Source organism: Perca flavescens, chromosome 18 (genome assembly GCF_004354835.1).
Source record: "Perca flavescens isolate YP-PL-M2 chromosome 18, PFLA_1.0, whole genome shotgun sequence".
Taxonomy (NCBI): Eukaryota; Metazoa; Chordata; class Actinopteri; order Perciformes; family Percidae; genus Perca; species Perca flavescens.
Window position 1 is genome coordinate 3,810,779 of NC_041348.1, and position 21,477 is coordinate 3,832,255.

General features: G+C 41.0%; 2 protein-coding genes across 4 annotated transcripts in view; both read left to right on the forward strand.

Annotated features, from left to right (window-relative positions):
* Window positions 1-18,475, forward strand: part of emilin1a (elastin microfibril interfacer 1a) — a 45,644-nt gene extending 27,169 nt beyond the window's left edge. Inside the window, exons 3-12 of the mRNA XM_028605936.1 lie at window positions 2,457-2,653; window positions 4,145-4,244; window positions 5,375-5,483; window positions 6,875-7,036; window positions 8,014-9,261; window positions 10,254-10,668; window positions 13,833-13,958; window positions 15,555-15,572; window positions 15,672-15,806; window positions 16,440-18,475. Of these exons, the coding sequence (XP_028461737.1) occupies window positions 2,457-2,653; window positions 4,145-4,244; window positions 5,375-5,483; window positions 6,875-7,036; window positions 8,014-9,261; window positions 10,254-10,668; window positions 13,833-13,958; window positions 15,555-15,572; window positions 15,672-15,806; window positions 16,440-16,759 (2,830 nt within the window). The 3' untranslated portion in view covers window positions 16,760-18,475. The remainder of the gene's footprint in view (window positions 1-2,456; window positions 2,654-4,144; window positions 4,245-5,374; window positions 5,484-6,874; window positions 7,037-8,013; window positions 9,262-10,253; window positions 10,669-13,832; window positions 13,959-15,554; window positions 15,573-15,671; window positions 15,807-16,439) is intronic.
* A 921-nt stretch (window positions 18,476-19,396) lies between these two features.
* Window positions 19,397-21,477, forward strand: part of ankef1a (ankyrin repeat and EF-hand domain containing 1a) — a 53,477-nt gene continuing 51,396 nt past the window's right edge. For 2 of the 3 annotated variants that reach the window (XM_028605938.1, XM_028605937.1), the window contains exons 1-3: window positions 19,397-19,760; window positions 20,350-20,558; window positions 21,237-21,398. In XM_028605938.1, the coding sequence (XP_028461739.1) occupies window positions 20,369-20,558; window positions 21,237-21,398 (352 nt within the window). In that variant the 5' untranslated portion in view covers window positions 19,397-19,760; window positions 20,350-20,368. The remainder of the gene's footprint in view (window positions 19,761-20,349; window positions 20,559-21,236; window positions 21,399-21,477) is intronic. The other variant, XM_028605939.1, reaches the window with a different exon arrangement.

Below are 21,477 nucleotides of genomic sequence, written 5' to 3' on the forward strand. Positions count from 1 at the left end.
ATATATATATATGATCGATTGAATAATTTCCCAAATGTGGTTGTTGTGTATGCGAGTCAAAATTAATTATGAGCTCCTGATGTTTTTCCCTCTTTTGAAGTTTTCACCATGTTCTCTGACCCTGGCCTGGCTGCCTGATCCCCTTGCCTGCCAGGGGCCTTGGCCTAAACCTGGGCTATGCTAAGAATGAAGCCGGCAGGGGTTCCAGGCACCACAGTCTAGTCTCCTACCCTGTAAAAACAATCTCTTCTTCTTACTCTGTCTTTGTTTCTTTTTTTTATGGCTCTCCTACTTTCGTACTCTTTCTCCAGCTCGACCAACTCCTCCTCCTGCTACCTCTCCAGGCCCTAGTTTTTGTTTTTTCTTGAGAGAGTATGTGGATCCCTTTTTCTCACGCTCTCAGAGCGGAGAGCTGGAAGATGAAGTCTTTAATATGTCGCAGAAAAGCCTCTGCCATACCTACAGTGATGTTTGTGGGTTGGCATAAAGAAGAGAGCAACCTGCTAAACGTTCCCAGTCAGGGCTTGTTAATTTTCCTGTGACGCTGCCATAACTCTGTAGTGAGACATCCGCCCAATTCTGGTCTATTTATTGCACTGTTACTGTAACAGGGAGTCTATTCAGTCACAGAGCTAAATGACACAAATAATGATAAAACTACAAAGGAGCTATCCAAATAAAACATCCATATATATTTTTTTCAGATGAATCGTCTTTGAGGAAAAAAAGATTTAGTGCTGGATGGGGTTGATTTCTTTTGGAAAATGGTACAGAAATAACATTCTAAAGTTTACAAAGCACTCTTAATCCCATCCATCATCAGTTGATGATTTGGAGCTATTTCCCAGACATCCAATGACTCAGTGCACATTAATATCAACAGTGTACAGCGTTGGTATTCAATACAGGGTTTAGGGGCCACTATGGGTCCTTGACTTAGTTATCAGGATCTCACTACACAGTTTAAGTCTTAATGTCATGGTCTGGCACAAGTCTGCTTACTTTAAGTCCCAAACCATTCTGAAGACAAGAATCAACAAGAGCAGCCACGCTAAGCGGCTCTGTGAGGCTGTACTGTTAGCTTAATGCTAACATAAACATACTAACCATAGACTGTAAAAAAAGAAGATGGACAACGCATTTCCACTTTCTCCCACTGTTCAAAAGTGAAGCCAAAATATCCTGGATACATGCGCCGCCATCTTGTACTTTTGGAGCCAGAGTCGTGACGTTTTAACCCGTTTTTATAGCATCAAATAACTAATAAAAAACAACCTTATCAGAAAACTTTACACTTGAACACATCAGCGTGATCAGAACTACCTAAAATGACAGAAACTATCTTTGGGAAAAATGTATTTGGCGAGTACATTGATTTTTTAAGGCATTGTGCATGTCCAATCCGCTAACATAGAGGGGGCGCGGTTTATGACCTATACTGCAGCCAGCCACCAGGGGTCGACCCAGATGTTTTGGCTTCACTTACACAGTCCATGCATCTACCCATGATGCTAACAATGATAATCCTAACATGCTGATGTTAAGGTGGTTTAATGTCTACAATGTTCACGATCTTAGCTAAGCGTGCTAGCATGTTAACTTTAGGTATGTCAGGTACCTTGTGCAGGAATGTGGTCATAAACCATAAACGTGTATTCCATTTTTGACTTGATGAAAAGTGAGTGGATCACTAAATTCAGTCGGATTCATCCTGTTAGGACCATATACATGTCTGTACAAAGTTTAATCACAATCCATTTAATAGCTAGAGATATTTCAATCTGGACAAAGGGAGTGGATTGGTACCCATCAGACCAACATTGCCATTGGAAGAGCCTTGCACAGGCGTGGCTAAAAAATGAAGTCATAAGTCCATGTTATAAGTGTTAAGTCTTTATCAAATCGGAACAAATAAAAGTCCAGATAGATAGATAGATAGATCTTTATTGTCATTGTATGCGATACAACGAAATTCTGTTGGAGCAATCCTCTCCAAATAGCAGCATAGAGTAAAAAAAAATAAAGATATACACCTATATACACATACACATCCATACATACGTACGCATGTACATGCATACATACATACGCACATACATACATACGCATACAGAGTAAACTAGATAAAAATATATATACACATATATATATATATATATATATATATATATATATACATGCACAAGCATACACATATACACATATATACATACATACAAGCACATGCACACGCATACACATATGCACATACACTAACACATTCTCAATAAATAGATAAAACAGTTAAAAACTGTCACAGCAGTTATTGCACAGAGTCCGATTGCACTGAGGGGGTGAGAGATTTTATGTTTGTATGAGTGGATGTATGTGTGATTTTTGTAATATGTTCACAGCTCTGGGGAAGAAGCTGTTCCGGAGATGAGATTTTATATCTGAAATTTCCATTTCATCCTCAGCTACCGGACATTCAGGAGGCCACGGTATAAGGTAGCTTACAAGATGGTGACAGAAATGGAGTGGAAATGTTGCCATGGTTACTCTGGGGAAGACTGCCACGATGGGCCAAAGGGAACAACCAACACCCAGGTCAATGGAGGGCGACCCAGTGTCACGCCGACAGGCTACAACCCAGGCGGCAGACAGGGAGGAGAAGGTAGAGACCGTAGAGAAGGCTCCATGAAATCCGAATAGCATCTACTTCAAATATGGTTTCATGTTATCAGGATGCATGCATTCATTTTGTGAAATAATATCAAAACGTAACATGTATGTATCTTGTCAGTCTCAAGTATCAATCAGTTAATCAATCAATCAATCAATCAATCATTCAATCAATAAATCAATATATAAAGAAAACTGACAACTTTAAATAGATCTGGGAACAACTACATGCTACATAACTGTAAAATACAGCTGGAAAACTCTTAAATCCAATCTGACTTTCACTTAAAGCCCCTAAAAACTTAGTTTCTGAAGTATTTCTCTATAAGATTAAATATTCCTGACTATATTTAAATATTCATGACTATATAAACAACAATCAAAGTTGGATTTTGGGGGTGGAGGGCGTTCTTAGTCATTACTCATTTTGGTGTCATTATGACTGTATGTGTGTGGTGCATAGACTGTATATAAAGAATGGATAACGCGTCTCCACTGCCATCTTGTAATTTCAGAGCCAACGGCTGCACAGTAGTGATCTGGCTGTGTAGCCGCAGAATCAAAGCCCCGCCCATGTACCCGCCCGACCAATTGCGAGTCAATCACAGCTTTCAATTATGACGTTTCACACCTTTTTTATAGCATCAAAAATACTAATAAAAATCAAACTTATTCGAAAAATTAACACTTTAACAAACATCAGCTTGATCAGAACTACCAAAAATGACGGAAACCAACCTAACAAAACACCTTTAAAAAAATCGTACTTGACTTGTACTTTAATTTTTTAGTTTGGCCCATGTCCCATCTATTAACATAGAGGGGATGGAGTTTATGACCTATACTGCAACCAGCCACCACGGGGCAATCTAGATGTTTTGGCTTCACTTATACAGTCTGTGCATCAACCCCTGGTGTGGCTTGATCAGCACTGACAACACAAAGCAAACAACCCCCCAAGTGTAATCAGATTTGGATTGGAAAGCAAGGACAGAGACTCTGTATTTCTAAGTACGGCTATGTTTACAAAAAAAAATGTGGCCCGGTGACTTTCGCGCGCAGAAACTCAAGTGAAAATAATTACCTCTTCGGAAGAGTCCATCATGTTTTTTTTTAAGTCTACGTGTCCTCCTTGGTTACAAGCAACTGCGTTGATTAGGGGTGGGGGTGGTGTTCAATCACGGAAGGCTTGTGACCTGTGGATGCAATGACAGTGTTGTTGTCATTACTTAGAAATCCTCATGGGGGCGACAGAAACTACGCACTATAGCTTTAAAGTTTGTCGGAAAATGTCATGTTCACGCAGGACGTAATGCTGATTGAGAGAAAGGGTTTTCAGCAATTTTAACAGATCTTTCTATACTGTAAACATTAAAGGTTCCAGTCTTTGTTGAGTTTGTATTTTGCAAGCAGTAAATATAAAATCTTAAGAGTTAAACTCCACATTTCCTCTCTCATATTGGCTGTTATTCTTTGTCTCCAGGTGACTCTGAGAAGATAAGACAGCTGGAGGAAACCATCCGTGGTCTTAGCAAAGACCTGCATAACATGCAGACCACCATCCACGGCATGAACCAGAGGCTGTACGTGGATCTTGTTTTCAGAACACCATGTTTAATCCTGTTTACAATCAAGGGTTGCTAGTTTTGCTGTACGGATATCACCCAGTACACTGTGGAATGAGTAGCACACTGTGTATCAGTTCATGTTTATTGCATTTTATTTCAGCAGTTCGGTTTAAGAAGAGGATATGTTTGTTTATTAGCCTATATACAGTGATGTAGGTAGGATAGCAAGATATAAATAGTTAAGCCTCATTCAAAACGTAATGCAATGCTGCATATATACACAGAATGTGTCCTTTGACTTTAACTGTGCACAGGCAGAATCAAGTAAATTTAGACTAAACCCATCCCCCCCCAAGCTGTTCTCATGAACCATTTGTACATAGAGCTAAGAAAGGTAAAACACTGAAATTTGTATGTATTCCATGTATTTGCGTACGCACCACGATAACTGCTGCTGTATAAGACCACTCTGGTCCACGTAGGGAGGAGGTCGGGGTGGATGGGTGGGTCATAAAACACAGCGCTTTTAAGCCGGGGGAGCGGAGTTTGCACCCCGGGGAAAACACAAGACTTTCAGCCTGAAAACACATTTGTTCATGTGCTGGGTGTGTTTTAATCCAAACAACAACCTCTTTTATATTCTTAACTTATTTTGGTACCGCTCATGTGTCGTCCCAACTGCTACGGCCCCTAAAAAGGACTGTCACCTCGCCATGCCCTGTCCCCAGCTCACAGTCACCTTTTCTCGGCTAAATGTAACTGTAAAAAAGGCTGTGTGGCGCCCTTTGCTGCATGTCGTTCCCCCTCTCTCTCCCATTTCATGTCTCAAGCTGTCTAATAAAGGCCTAAAATATTCTTAAAAAGGCTAAACTTAACTGTCATGTGACCGGACGTTACGTGAACAGGTCAGTCGCCTAATTTTGTAAGATATCATACAAATAGTTGTGCATAAGTTTTCGTACGATATCATACAAACCCGTTCATGACAATGTGTTGCCTCTCTACACACCACTTTACTGTGTACATGATACATTTTCTATTTGATAATTTGTCTTTCATGATCCACTTTGATGTCATATACTATTTAACATATACATCTTTTTATGATAAATGTGAGCCAAAATCTTAACTCTTCTCTCGTATAGGCCCGGTCTGAATGGGGCTGTTGTCCCTGCTGATTCAGCTCAGCCACACATGAAGGAAACCATCAACAGCATCCAAACCAAGCTGGACCATCTCTACAACAGAACACAGGTAAACTGAATCTGTTAGGGTTGGAAGTCATTCCCATCCGCTAGTGAGCAGCACCTGGAGTAGACATTCTTCCAGAGGCTCCTCTATGTCAATCTTTATATTAACATTTGTATAGTCTCACATCTCATTTCACCTGCTTCAGGAACTTCCATGACACAGTGGGCTCTGGGTAGTTGACTTTTCACGACAACATGCCTATATATTAAAAAAAATAGTAAAATAAATATACTTCATATAAAGTTGACAAAAACTAAATAAAACTATGAAAAGATGTTTTGGGTTGTCTGTCCACTTTTCCAACCATCACAACTCTAGTTTTGGTGGAAATAAACACATAGTGTATTGAATTACATGTTAAATATGTTGGCTATATTCACGCTAAAGTATTGTTTTTTTAAATGGAGTCTGGTGGGTTTAGCGCTAACAACCTCAGAGATGTTTCTGGTTAAACAGAAAGGTCTTTAACAGGTCTATCTTTATAGGGATACTTAGAATTATAATCTGAGCCTGTCAGTGGCAAATAAAGCAAAATTGACGATGCACATTTGCCCCATAGGCTTACATTGCAGCCCGGTCTGTGGCTGCCAGTTACAGCATTCACGCTTAATACTGGACCGATTTCAAACACTGTTGTTCCTATCAGTCGGCTAGACACTTAAACACAGGTAAATAGGGTCAAGGTTGAAAAAAAAAACGGTAGTTACCCTTTAAGAAGCCTAAAGACACAGAGTCCAACAACCAGCCTTAGCTAATGCTAATGTTAATCACTCTAGCAGTGGCTCTCTCAGTCAAGCTCGTGTTTAGGCTACAAGTTGTACGCTGATGATTTGCCACTGATATGCCAGGCCTTAAAGCAAATTGAACATAGCGCCCAAAGGGTAGAATTGCAACGTCACGTAATCTGTCCCCCAAAAAGACTTTTTCCTATAGATTTGCATGGTAAAAGAGACGTCTGTAAATCATCTTTTTGACCGTCACAACCCCCAGGAAATGACTTGTTTCTCTATCAGAATTTGATCCATTCAGAAAGTCAAGAGGAGCTGCACAATGAAATCCTATGATGCCCATTCAAGCTAGTGGAGTGCTAAATCAGTGTGCTCATCATCATATGTGCTAAAGCTACACATTTTACTGTAATGCACATATTTTTATAGCATTTTTACATACATATTTCTTATTCTGTTAATGTATTTCTCATTCTACTTTATTTCTTATTTCTGTTTGTTCTTATAATTTCTGCTCGGGAGTGGAGCCTAGGCCTATGTAACAAACTGAATTCCTCAAGTATTTTGATTGATTAATTTATTTCTGTGTTTTTTACAGTTTTTATATTTATATATAATGGCAGGATAGACCATTTGACAGTACTATGTGGACGTGTGCTTGCTCAGGTTCATGACCAGACCCTGCTCAACATCAACCATCTGGTGAATGGAAGGAGCAACGAGCTGGACGAAGCAACCAACGGAGGAGTAAACCAGCTGAACACGCTGAAGGAGGAGATTCTGACCGAGCTGGAGAGAAGGGTGACTCTGTCCTGCTCCGCCTGCCAGGTAAATATCAATATGTTTAAAGTCAATATTCTACTTTGTTATAGCCATTTTAAAGGTCACCCTGTGTGATTGCTAGTTGTAGTGCATATTCATGTCTTTACTTTGTTCCCTGTATGTGATCTTTGCTGCCTAAAGCTGTAAAACAATATTAGCCACATCCAGGCAATAAAACAAGAACATTACATCCCCACATAAACCACTGCTCTAACAAACATAAAAACAATTCTGCAAAAAAAAGAAAAGAATGATTGAGTCGTTAAAGAAAGGAAAATGGCAACAAGGCCAAACACAATTTTCCAGCGTTTTGAAAAAATAAAGGGTTAGGATTTAAAATAAAACAATGTTTATTTGTCTAAATTGAGTTTTTATTTGCCTTATGCACAATCCTGGGCCCCTGGGCACAAACACATAAAAGGCCTCGAACTGCTACCTACCAAAGTACCGCCAACCCCTGTTACTCACAGTTGTTTGGCATCTTTCTTTTCTTATTATGTTGCTGTTCATGGTTGAAAACTACACCTACATGTATGAAGTTCATTTATGAGATAACGATAAGCCGTCGACTGACACTACTTTCCACAAAAGGAATTTAAAATACTTCAGAATGTGACACTTCACAAACAAGGAAAGCATTGAAGGAAAATTAAATGAAAGGAAAAGAAATGAAAGAGAAACATGTGATCTAGCAGGTAATATTTTCTTACAGCAGATTATATTTACACACACATATTAATGTATTCAATCCTATTGGCTTTAATTTAACGGTTTACTGTAATTTCTGTATGCACTCAGTATGAGACTCGGGGGGCGGGGGGAGTATTTGGAAAAAGGCATAGAGAGCAAGACACGTATTCCTTTTACTTTTTACAAATGGATTTGGGCCGAAGATACATTGCCAAAAACCTTAATACATAATCGATACAAACTATACAAGTAACAAATGAATTCCAATCCTGGTAATCCCTGTTTCCCTGCAGGCTGGTGTGGAGGACCTGAGGCGCCAGCAGCAAGAGGACCGGGAGCGGATCCAAGCCCTGGAGAAGCTGTTTGGCTCCATGGACCAGCACCTGAGCCAACGCTCCCAGGCCTGCTGCAACACAGTCACCGAGCTGGAGAAGAGGCTGACGGATGTGGACGTCCGGGTCACCTCCACGGCTAACAAATGTGACACCATTAAAGGGCGGCTGGATAAGGAGCTGGCTGGGACGGGCGGAGGAAAGGGAAGAGTGACGGAGGACAGGCTGAACGGCAGACTGAGAGAGCTGGAGAAAAGGGTGAACAACACGGTGAGAAAGACGGAGCAGAGGTGCACCAACACGGGCAACAACGTGAAGGACAACGTCCAGAGAGACGTCACGCAGCTGCGCAACATGGTCCTCAGTCGGCTGGACGAGCACGGCTTCAAGATCGGCAAGATAGAGCTGGACGTGTCGGTGTTAGGAGATACGGTCACCGACCACAGTCGGCGTCTGAGCCAGCTGGAGAACATCACAACCTTCCTGGACAGAAGGCTAACATCGACCACAAACATGTGCAACGAGACCTGCGGGCCTAACGGAAAGGGGCGTAAGACTGACGACACCGTGAAAACGTTACAGTGGAGAGTCGTGGCCAACGAAGAGGACATCCAGAAGTTTAACACCCGGTTGAATGATTTGTCCGTGTCTGGGGACTCGCTGACCAATCGAGTGATTAGCTTAACAGACGACGTCAAAAAGATAATAGCTGTGACGGTGGAGAACGGCGAGCATTTCAAACGGATCGTCACCGAGGTGGAAACATTGGGCCGCGATGTCGAGGACTGTTATATTTGCCGGACCGTAGAGGACGACTTGCGCTCGCTCGCCAACTCCACCAACAGCGGCCTCGACAGGTGCCAGGTGGAACTCACCGATCTGCGGAGAAAGGTGGACTCGGGAGAATCTGTGTGCTCCCAGGTGTGCTCCAACCTTCAGGAGGAGGTGGGACGACTACGAGAGGAAGTGGAGGAGTGTACCGGACAGTGTAAAACCAACATCAACGATCTGAAGAAACGCCTGGATGGCCATGGCGTCCATAGTGGGAAATTAGGAGGGGATCTGAAGTCCATCCAAGGAGAGCTGGCTGGAGTCATGGTCACATTTAACTCCATCAATGAGACTCTGAAGGGCCTGGGAAGGACTCTACAGACGCATGGCAACACGCTGACGGATCTGACCAACACCAAGGGCGACCTCATCTCTGAGGTAAGGTACACAACAAGTCTATATCCACGACGTTTCTGGAAATTCCGTCGGATGCCACTCTTTTTCGGTTGGATGTCTGTTACCTTCCGCTTTCTTTGTGATGTAGGGTTCTAAAAAAAGCTCTAAAAGCTGTGTCAGAACATTATCTCCGTTTTTGCTAAATTTAGTACCATATAGTAAGGTCTGGCTACATCCGAGGTGGAAGAAGAATTCAGATTCTTACTAATACCACACTGTGTTACAAGTATTATTCCTGCATTGAAAATGTGACTTAAGTAAAAGTATGTAAGTATCATCAGTAAAATTTACTTAAAGTATTAAAGCAAAAGTACTCAATGCAGTGGCTGACGATGGCTCTGCAAAACAGTCTCGGGAAGGAACTTGTTTTGGTGGAACATTTGCACCCCGCAAAAGAAAACCCCACATACAATGTGTGGCATATTATTATTATATTATTATTATTTCCCCCCACGTTCCTTGTTGAATATCTCATGACTGCCCCTTTGGGGGTCCCAAGCCCCAGGTTGGGAGGCACTGTACTAAAACGTAGAATTAAACAGGAAAGATCAAGTTACCATTGATGTTAATAATGATGGTAATTGTGCTCATGATGTGTGTTGTTATATTAAACTGTACATACTGAAACATAACTTTTCTTTATGGACTTTAAAAACAACACTATGTCAATCAAACATGCCCCGTGGTTATCTTGGCAAACAGGGTTTTCACATAATGTTATTTTAGTTAGAAAAATATTTGAGCATATTACAAACATTTGAGTCTTCTTGACAGACATGGCTCAGATAATATGCTTACATATTTCTGTGTGTATAAGATGCCATAGGAGAATAAATCCGAGCAAAGATGGAAAAAAAGTATATTTATGGTAGAACTTTGTCGAAAGAAACTCGTCCAACATACACACATTAACTAAGTATCTACATTATCTACATTGTCTGACAAGTATCAACATTCTCTACTTTCTCTCCAAGGTGGACAATTTGCAGAAGGAGCTGACAGAGCATGTTGATGATTCAAAGATTCGATTCGGCGGTCTGGAAAAGGAGATCCAGATCATCCGGAGCAACTTTGTGACAGAGGTGGGGGAGTGCCGGCGGTCCAGCGACGTCCTGGAGAGAAGACTCTCCAAGCTGGAGGGAGTGTGCGGACACTTGGACTCATTCTCAGACAGCCTGGAGAGGATCAGGGAGGGCCTGAACCGACATGTGTCTGGGCTGTGGAGCTGCGTTAATGGACTCAACGTCACGGTAACGTCTCACGGAGATCTTATCCACAATATCCAGACCGTCCAGCTGGAGAACGTCCACTCCGACATACACAGACTCAACTCTTCAGTGCTGAACTTGGTCAACGAGTTCCACAGTTTCATAGAACAGGACTTCATGGGTGAGTGGCAGAGGACCAGTGGTGGAACATGTATTTAGATCTTTTACTAAAGTTACTATATGTAACTTTTCAAAAAAATTCTAAAACTGTGTTAGATGGCGCTACGGTAATGCTTTGTCTAGTGACACAGTGACAGTGATACCCGGTTTAGTTTACGATACATCTAAAGTAGGCTAAGTTACCGTACGCAACACTTGAAAAGCAACGATGCATCTGTAACATATTCTCTTATTAAATTAATGATTTTCTGTCCGAGCAAAACATATATTGCAACTACAAGACCTCCAGGTAACGCTAATTCAGTAATACAGTGGGCAGGGCTTTAAATTATTAGTCGATTTTTAAAGTTACAAGCCTGTCAGATTTTCAACTAGCGACATTTTTTCTCAGGAAAAAAAACTACAGATTATGAGTGCCACTAAATACATTTAAGTGTCCACGTTTCTTTAAATTGTTTTTATTCAATGCCACACACACTAGGAACGTAGCCAACGGTTACATGCTATGTCACAACATAGCATTCATGGTTTCCAAGTAAAACACACACAAAACTGCCCAAACCTCTTGCAAACAGATGCAGTGTTGTTTGCTTCATTCATCAACGGACAAATTGGCTAATAACTTTGCAATGTTACCTGCTGAAGTTCATTTTTATCCGCGTATGGCGGGTTGGCGTACATTTCATGTGTACAGAGAGTCTGGCCACTCTCCATTGACAAGTGGTAACTTCCTTGAAGGCGGGTTCTCTGTTGAAGTTTAAAACTATTGGATCTGCCCAGAGCCACTGTGGAGCTGCCATAACCAATCGCTAACGTTTGGTTGTGACGTTGGCTTAGCATCGCTAGCATTAACCTTAGCCAACTCTTTCACCACTGACGGAGCGAGCTGGAAAATCTAACTTTTACCGAACCCCGTGGGGAGGAGAGCCACAACATCATGGCCACCAACACAACTCAGCAAAGATTGTTCTTGCTTGGGGCTTAACTTCTGGATATTCGGCAGCGTTGCCACAACGGACCGAATGGCTTTGCTCAAATCTTTCTCCACCACCATTACGGAACTACAACTCAAACTATTGCACAACCTCGACGTCATCGTTCTCAGCCACTCCCTCTGTTCGCTGATTGGACCGGTAAAGATTTGGCCGGAGAAAAGCTGCGAATACACCGCAAACCCAGACGACGTACTGAAGGAAAATGAAAATATAGTGGAAGGACGTAGGAGGGGGAGCCAGCCTAGGGCAATACAGCACTGTAAAGAAAATAGCTTTACGGCAGCAGGTGTGGTAAAAACACTACCACTTTTGTCCAAAGCGGCCGCTAGAATCAACCAAAACTGAAAGTTACATATAGCCACTTAGAGTAAAAGTACTGATACTACACTTTACAAATTAGGGCTGGGACGTTACGCTTTTGTTCTATCCTTTCACAATACATGGGTGCTGATTTGATTTGTATTGCGATTTTTTATTTATTGCGATTCTAGAAGTATTGCGATTCGACAGTATTGAGTATTGCAATTTTCTTTTCCTTCTTTGATAAAGGCAAAAGTTGAATAGTACACTTCTAAAGACATTTCTAAAAACTATTTGTTTTCTAAGAAGAATGCACACAGGCATTAGGACATTTATGTCCGAGCTCGACCTGAGCCCGATACAGTTAAAATCTCGTTTTATTCTCATACTAATGATGTACGTCTGTTTGTGTGGAAAGCTTTTATTTAGCAACTGTAGGAAGGCATTCGGAAATGTCAACAGATAAGCGCATCAGCGCACATGGGGCAACAAGTACACGTTAACACAGGCGCGCACCTACATAATAAGCTTTTTTAAATTTTAAATGTTCAATGCTTTATCGCGCTGATGTGACAGAACCTGACCCGAATATCATTTCTAAATATCCGTCCAAACCCGGCTTGGCCCTGCGGGTACCGTCGGGTCCCGATGGGCTCGGTTCGGGGTATCCATCCTCTACAGTTAGTTAGTCTGACATGTATTTCTTTTGTTAAGAAGTACATAACATGGATTTTTCTGCTTTTGCTCTGTTTGGCTGGAAACGGATATGATGTAGTTGCCGACTGCGGAACCGTATAAACAGAAAATATTTAGGTCAATCCTTGGTAAAAATAAAAATAAATAAAAAATATTGATTCTACGTAAAAGAACCGATTTTAAAAATCGCCACAAAAAAAAATCTTTTTTTTACCCCACCCCTAGTATAAATACTCTGTTACCCCTAGTAAAAGTCCTACATTGGCAAATGCTACTTAAGTAAAAGTATGTGAGTGTCATCAGGAAAATGTACAAAGTAATTAAAGTATTAAAAGTAAATGTACTCAATGCGGAAAAGTCCTCACATTTCAGAAACTGGAAACGATCGAAACAGTTCTGTGTTTTATTGGCTAATCGTTTCAGCTGGACTTGTGGGCCAATATATTGTTGGGTAGTTTAATTTATAATAAAACATCGTATTATATAAACTACATGTGTTTTGTGTGTAGAAATCCTTATATGTTCACGTATCTGTACTTTGCTTTTTTATTTATATTCGTACGTTGGAGTGAAAGGCATCATATTATATAAACTACATCTGTTTTGTGTGTAGAAATCTTAATTTGTAAAGTAACTAGTAACTAAAGCTGTACGATTATAAAAAAAAAAAGAGTAGAGTTCAAGTGAAAGTACAATATTTCTGTCTGAAATGTAGCGGAGGAGAAGTGAAAATGTGGCATTAAAAGAAAAGACACATGTAAAGTACAAGTACTTCAACATTTGTACTTAAGTACTTGAGTAAATGTACTCAGTTACATTCCACCACTGCAGAGGACAGAGGGGCATGGGATTTGACTTTTGGATAAAAGATAGCACTCAGTGGAAAGGGAGGTGAGGCCGGGGGGGATAGACCAAAGAAAGAATCCAGGCTGTCATCCTGACAAGCATTCACTTAAAAAGCCTATGAAAAGTCTGCAATCTGTCAGAAAGAGGAGTTTTAGTAAACATGAGGGTGAAAGGCCCATCCTGAGGCCCACCAGGTTCAATGTCTTAGCGTTCTGTGCATGTTTTTTTTTTTTTGAATTCTAAGAGAAACTATAAATGTTAAAAAGTGTTTTTTTTAGGAGTGTGTTTCCCAGCTGTGATGTCTCATTAAATGTTCTCCTGCCCACAGGTCCACCTGGTCTACCGGGCCCCCGTGGAGAGAGAGGCGAGCGTGGAGCCCAGGGGCCCGTAGGACCCCAAGGGAGGGTGGGACCTCCTGGCACAGAGGGCAAGCAGGGACTAACTGGACCCCCGGGTAAAGACAACAAACTTTGTCTTTGAGTTATGTGATTCCACATTTAATGTAAAAACCATGGCTGTCAATAAAATTCAAATATTCAGTTGCAATTAATCGCATGATTGTCCGTAGGTCAATCGTAAGTTAATCGCAAATTAATCAAACATTTCTAAATGTACTTTCATTTTCAAGTTTTTAATGCTTTTATAAACATGGCAGTGGACAAATATGCTTGGTTTATGCATTATGCAAAACAATGACAAATACTGTCTAGATAGAATAGATAGAATATTCTCCAGAATAACGTCAAAGGTACTGAATGCTCAAAAAATTGCAAACTCAAGCCCATCAAACAACAAGTGATTGACCTTAATGTGATATTACTCGGTAATACTAACACAATGTAGTTTCCCACTTTACACTTTTTTTCAACCTGGACCCTATTTTCCTGATGGGAACAACAATCTTTGAAATTGGTCCAGTATTAAGGAAAATCACTGCAAAACAAGCTACAATTTAAGTTAACAGGGCAATTGTCCAGCTTGTATTTACGTTCACAAAAGTGCTTGTTTTGCCGCTGACAGGCTCAGATTAATATTCTAAGTGTCTGACAACATTATGGATAGGATTTCTAAGGAGGTCGACCTTTCTGTTAAAGAGTAAGATCCTTTTTTTTGAGGATAAGAACATCCGTGAAATTGCGTTCGCTAAACCCACCAGACTCCATGTAAATAAACAGTAATTTTAGCATCGTAAAATACACGTAATTCAAAGTCGACAGAAACAAAATAAAAACGTATGAAAAGCCATTTTGGGTCGTCTTTCCACTTTTCCAACCATCACAACTCTAGTTTTGGTTGAAATAAACACATACTTTACAGATTTACATATGAAAATGTGTTGGCTCTATACACGCTAAAAGTATTGCTTTTTTAAATGGAGTCTGGTGGGTTTAGCGCTAGCGACTTCAGAGCTGTTTCTGGTTAAACAGAAAGGTCTTAAAGAAGTTTTAACGGTCTATCTCTGAAGAGATTCGTTCCATAATGTTGTCAGACACTTAGAATATTAATCTGAGCCTGTCAGCGGCAAAACAAGCACCTTTGTGAAGGTAAATACAAGCTGGACAATTGCCCTGTTAACTTACATTGTAGCTTGTTTCGCCGCTGCCGACTGCAGCGATCTTGCTTAATATTGGACCAATGTCAAAGATTGTTGCTCCCATTAGTCACTTAGACACAAAAACATAGGAAAATAGGGTCCAGGTTAAAAAAAATAAAAAACGGTAGTTACCCTTTAACTCAACACTACATTTTTTGCATGTAATATAATGTAACAATCTAATTGTGTTTAACCTCGCAGGTGTGGATATAAAGACTCACAAACGCATATTTATAAAAGGAATAAAAGGAATTTGCGTTAACTTGTTGTTATCGCGTTCATTTTGACAGCCCTAATAATAACATTTAATGATTTAGACCTGCAAGCTGTATCTTGGGTCTTTATTTTTTCACATCTACTGTGGATGCATTTAGATGAGAATAGAAAATACGCAGCAAGAATGATATTGTTGGATGATTAACTCACTGTTTTTTTGTCTTTCATCTTACTTCTCAGGTCTCAGAGGTGAACAGGGTACGTGTTGCTCTTACTAAACAGCAGATGAAAGCACTCCTTATTGTGTGATCTTTGTTTCATACTAACTCGTGCCTTCCGTCTCCCCGCCGGGATCAGGTCCTGCAGGATCTGATGCCCACGTGCCACGCCTTTCCTTCTCTGCCGCGCTGACTCGCCCGATGAGAAGCGCGGGGACCATAGTGTTCAACGACGTCTTTGTCAATGAAAACAACGTCTACGATCCTAAAACAGGTGAGTTTTTAGACCGGCTGGAATTTGAACAGGTGCGTGCCAAGGAGCAGTATGATGGCGACGGCTGTGCTATGTTTCTGGGTTGTCTGCCTGCAGTGGCGGAATATAACCATGTATTTAAAGGTGCTCTAAGTGATGTGATGCGTTTTTTAGGCTACAACATTTTTCGTCACATACGGCAAACATCTCGTCACTATCCGCTAGCTGCCTGTCCCCTGAACATACTGTAAAAAAACAAAACGGCAACAAAAACAAACTGTGCCAACCTGCACCACCAAACATAACAAACAGTGTTCCAGCCAATAACCGACAAGAAGGAGTTGGTTGAGTCATGAATGCTCATTGTGGAAGTAGCCTACGTGCTAACGTTGCTGCAGTGATGGCTCAACCAACTCCTTCTTGTCGGTTATAACCATAACAAACAGTGTTCCAGCCAATAACCGTATAAAATAATAGAATATTGTATGTATTTTTTAACATACTGGTATTGAATTGGTACTCGGTATCGGCCAATATGCAAGTTCAGGTATCGGAATCGATATCGGGGAAGCAAAAAATGGTATCGGACCATCTCTAGTCTGAACTTCTCACAGCAAATACGCAACATTAATTCTCCTTTGTTACACCCTCCAGGCTTTTTCAAAGCTCCAGTGAGGGGGAAGTACTTCTTCAGCGGCATTCTTACGGGCCATAAGAACATGAAGATCGAGGCGGTGTTGTCCAAGTCCAACGTTGGCGTGGCCCGAGTGGACTCGGCTGGCTACCAGCCCGAAGGCTTGGAGAAGCCCATGGCGGAGGCCAAGCAAATCCCCGGCGCTCTGGCTGTCTTCAACATCATCCTGCCCATGGAGGCCGGGGACACGGTCTGCATCGACCTCGTCACCGGCAAACTGGCGTACTCCTCGGAACCACTGACCATCTTCAGTGGGATGCTGCTGTACGAGACCATCTGATTGGATGGCGATCCGTCTCTCTGGGTGAAACGTTCCCCCCCCCCCTCATGAGAGCATCTCATTTTGTCCGCCCGGACTGTAAGAGACAGAGCCGCTGGCTAGACAAGTCGGAAGAGACTGAAATAACTGGATTGGATTCACATCCAGCAAGGAGAAACAAACTTTATATTTTTACATTCTAAGAAGAAAGGACAAAAAAAAAACCCCACTAATAATTTTTTGTTGTGTTTCACAGCTTTAAGGAAAACTATTTGTGCAAAGAGCCATTGTGTGTTGTTTTTTTTTAATTCTATGACGTGTTGTCTTCAGAAAAAAAAAAGCCACTGCAGGGTTATCTTATAATTCCATACCGTATGCTGTTCTATAAACTTGAATTTGTTACCGCTTACACCAAGATAGCCTTCAGATCTTTCTTGTGTTAATGAAAGGACATATGGGAAGATGATGAAAGATTAAGGATGTGAGGGTCTTTTGTTTTAATGTGGAATCCACCCAGAGCGTATCAACTGTTCAAAAGAACATTGCACACCATGTTTTCTGTTTCTAGTGTAGTTTTTTTTTTTTCTTTCTTTCTCTTCATGCTCACAGTTTCATTTTGACCGCAAGCAAATTCCCAGAATCGTAACGCTGAATGCCAATTGTCTTGGAAAAAAGAAATTCCCCCAGTGATGTAGGAGGGGACACAGTCCAAACCACTATTCTTTAGAAGGCTATGCACAAATGAAGTCACTGACAGTTCATTCAAGAAAAAGAAAAAAACCACAGGATTTTATAAATCATACAACAGCAAAACAATACGACCATTTTAGGACATTAGCTATGCCCTTGAACACGAGGGGAGGAGGAGGATGATGGCCAGGGGGAAGAATGGGGACTTTATTTTTTTCTCTCTCTCTCTGTCCTAATAAGGGCCACCTAATCTTGGTGGAGGATCAAGTAGTTAACGTTATGAAGCTGTTACTATCATTGTATCTCACAGTGGGATTTTGGTTTAAAGCTAACAGTAACATATAAGGAAGCGAAAAGCATTGCCTCTATGCTACAAATTCCATTTATTTCATGAACACACACACAAGGGCGTAACTTCAACATTGACGTTTTTGATTAAGCGACAAAAAACATCGAAAAAATTGAGAGACTAAAACGTTGAAAGAAGGGTCAAAAACCTCGGAAAAACACTCAAAAAAAGCGGCAAAAAACGTCCAAAGGTGAAAAAAACATTGAAACAATTGTCCAAAAAAAACCTTTAAAAAGGCAACAAAAACATCCGAAAAACTGTCGAAAAAAAAAGTTCCAAAAACTTTGGAAAAGCCCAGTTTTGATTATTTGAGGGGGCTGTAATCCCCCTATCACCTTACCCCCCTAATTACACCTATGCACACTCTGCCTGCCTTTGGAAGAAGAATTAAAATGTCTCCAGCAAATATGTGAATGATATCAAGTGGAAGTAATATGTGGATTTGTATGAGCATAATCAGGGTTTGCTCACAATGCAAATTTTGTCACATTATTTCCTCAGTGCTCAGTGTGGGAATGCCATTTTATATGTTTCTATGTAGCCTATATTGTATAACCTTTAAGGAATGTAAATATTTTTCAACGGTTTTGCCCATATAAGATTTTTACGAGTTACCACTCCACCTTGCCAGGTATTGTATATGTTTTGTATGTTTCTGCCACACGTGTGCCTCAAATACAGATACCCAGTTTTACACAGCTGAGTCTCACGTTTATCTGGATTGTGTTCCCTCATTTAAATGAGTGATGTGCCCGTTTTCTTTTCTTTTTTACAGTGTTTAGCCTGCTTTAGACTTATTTAACTGGCACTTTTTTGGCTTTCACAAATACACACAGCTGGGTTGACTTTCTATTTCTGGCTCCTACTACTAACATCTCACATATCTTTCTCTCTCAACTTTAGTAGGTTAATTTTAGCTGAAGACTTCAAGGAGATAGTTGAGAAAGCCACTTGTTCTAATGCTGTGCTGCAGCGACACCTTGTGTTCGGTATCATATCCCATCACATAGCTGTGATGTTGTTGCTAAAGAACCTTGGAGACTTTTAAGAAGTCCCTTAAAGGAAAGAGTATCCCTTGTCTTCCATTCTTTGCACATTCATTACTTATCACTGGGAATTACAGGTCTCTTTATTATTGTCTCTGCACTCAATAGCTGCTGTTCCACTGTCACTCACACAAACAAAGTCATCCCCAAGACTATGTAAATTGATACATGCACTGGCGGTCAAGGCCAAAGAACCGGTAATTCTACCTAGGCTCGTAGACTGTAAGAGACAGAGCCTAGGCTACTTAAGGAGGATGCATGATGAGATGGAACGTAGAGGCAAATGGTGTCTATGCTGGTAGTTCTGTGTGGACCCCAGGAACAGACTAGGCCTACAATCAGTTTGTGGAAGCGAAAAGGGGTCTAAATCAGGTCTAAATATAGGATGAAGAATAAGGATTCAAGTGCTGTCAGAAAAATCGGATGATACACAAACGTGGGACTTCCCTCACACCTGGATGTTGCTGAAATGTGATGTTAAGGAACAAAGTGAAGTTGGTGGTAACGCTGGTCCCTAATAATCATGTTAATTGTATTCAGTTTCAGTTTTTTAAATATTGTTGTTAAGTGTATTTGGATTTTTTTATTTAGTTTTACAAATTATTTTTTACAGCAATGCACCTATTTTCTTGCTGCAGTCGAATTTGGAGCCATAGAAATCGAATAACCGAGCTCATCACCAGTACTTGAAAGCAGCATCAGACACCACCAAAACACAAATGTCCTTCCCTCCCGGCATTTTTCACGCGTGCCGTTGCCATGGAGCTGAGTTTGTTTCTTTTCTCCGGCTCACACAAAGTGAAAGGTTGTGCTTTAAAACAAAGTAAGGACTTTTTGGACAAACTTGGCAAAAGTGTGAGTGTCGTCGCCGTCCAGACGTGCTGCGTACGAGAACAACAAAGTGCAAAAGGACTTTTAAAGTTTTTCACCAGCCACGGTAAGAAACGCGCGAGCCAAACAAGGAAACGCAGGGTGCCAAGCTAACGATAACTATAATTTACACAAGGTCTGTTAGTCTTTAATTACTTTTAACGTTAATGTATTGTTTAAGCCGACACGTGTTTGTGAGGCGTATTGGGGTTGTGTTTTTTCTTGTTTTTTAATAAAAGTGTAACGCTCAGTTAAGGTGTCAAAACGGGTCAAAGGGTGAGTGACGTTAGCAGTGAAAAAGTAACGCTAGGCTAATGGGCAATACGTAAGTAGACTGTCACGTGACGTTACAGAATGCAATCAATTGGAGTTTAAAAATACAGTGGTCAAACAAAGCAGGCAGGTTTGCTGCACTGACTGTTGTTAAGTGACATAACTAACAACACATGTGTTCTGTGATGATTTGACATTGAGCGAATACCACCACAAGAATAGTTCAAAACCTACCTCATTAAAATGACTGACTTTAAAATAGCCACATAATTGCTTCCACCCTTGGTCATTAGCATGTATGCCTTGCTTCCACCCTGGTCATTAGCTTGTATGCATGCACATTTGTCAGGAAGTCATAGCTCTTTTTTTTCTTTCTTTTGAAGCAGCCCATCTAAGCCCATAATGAGTGGCAGAGTGGCAAGGGGCCGTCTGCAGGTGCTCCAGATCTACCGCCTGCTGCAGTACGTCCATGAAGGGGATAAAGTGCAGATAGAGAAGATGGTCAAACTGGGGCTGGAAAACCTCATCAATCTCACTGAGCCACAAGATGGCACAGGGGTGCTTCATGTGGCAGTGTCAGCCAACAATCAGGGTGATGGTCCTCTTCTTTACTCAGTCAGTCAGATACATTATGTAACCTATATTCTATTTAGGAGAACATGGTGCTCCACTGGCCTTCTGTTGCAGTTTAATCCTTTTGAATGGTCATATCAGTGTTCCCCCAGTGCAGGGGCGATTCTAGGTCAAACCTTCAGAGGGGGCTTAGCCCCTAATGAGATTGTGACATGGATACACTGCCTCGCAAAGGTGTTAACCCCCTTTTCTGGGGGAAACCGAGCATCTTATATCATATCAATATATCATATTGTCATAAAAAAGTCCTATTTGGTAGTGGCATTTGAACACTACCAAATTTTGAAAGCATTGACCTTAGACAAATTTTACATCAATGGCTTTATACACATTTAAAAAGCTATGGCTTTTAGACAGTCAATATGTACATAACTTGAATTAATATCAAGTTTACTATAATGCAATTTGATTTACTTCCAAAATCCCTATTTTAAATGTGTTGTTTCTTGGATTGTCATCAATTTACAGATTCATTCGTAATCATGCATGGTACACAAGGCTATAGTTGAAATTATTTGTATGAGAAATCAAGCAGTTCATATAGAATGTACTGCAAACCAAAACAAAAAATTCTGTTTTGTTTCTATGGTCACTTCTTTGTCCTGACTGTTTCTCTGCTCCTCCTGACTCCTTACAGATTTGGTCAGCTTCCTCCTCTCCCAGGGAGCACACCCCAACGTCCAGGACAACAACGGCCGCACCCCGGTCATGTTAGCCGCCGAGCTGGGCAATGATGCCATAGTGGCACTGCTGGTCCAGAGCAATGCTAACCTCAGGCTTAAAGACAGCGAGGGCAAAGGTGAGCAGCAGCAGCAGCAGGTTCAGTTCAGTTCAGTCACTTTATTACCCCAAATGGGAAACTTGATTTGCAGTCAGGA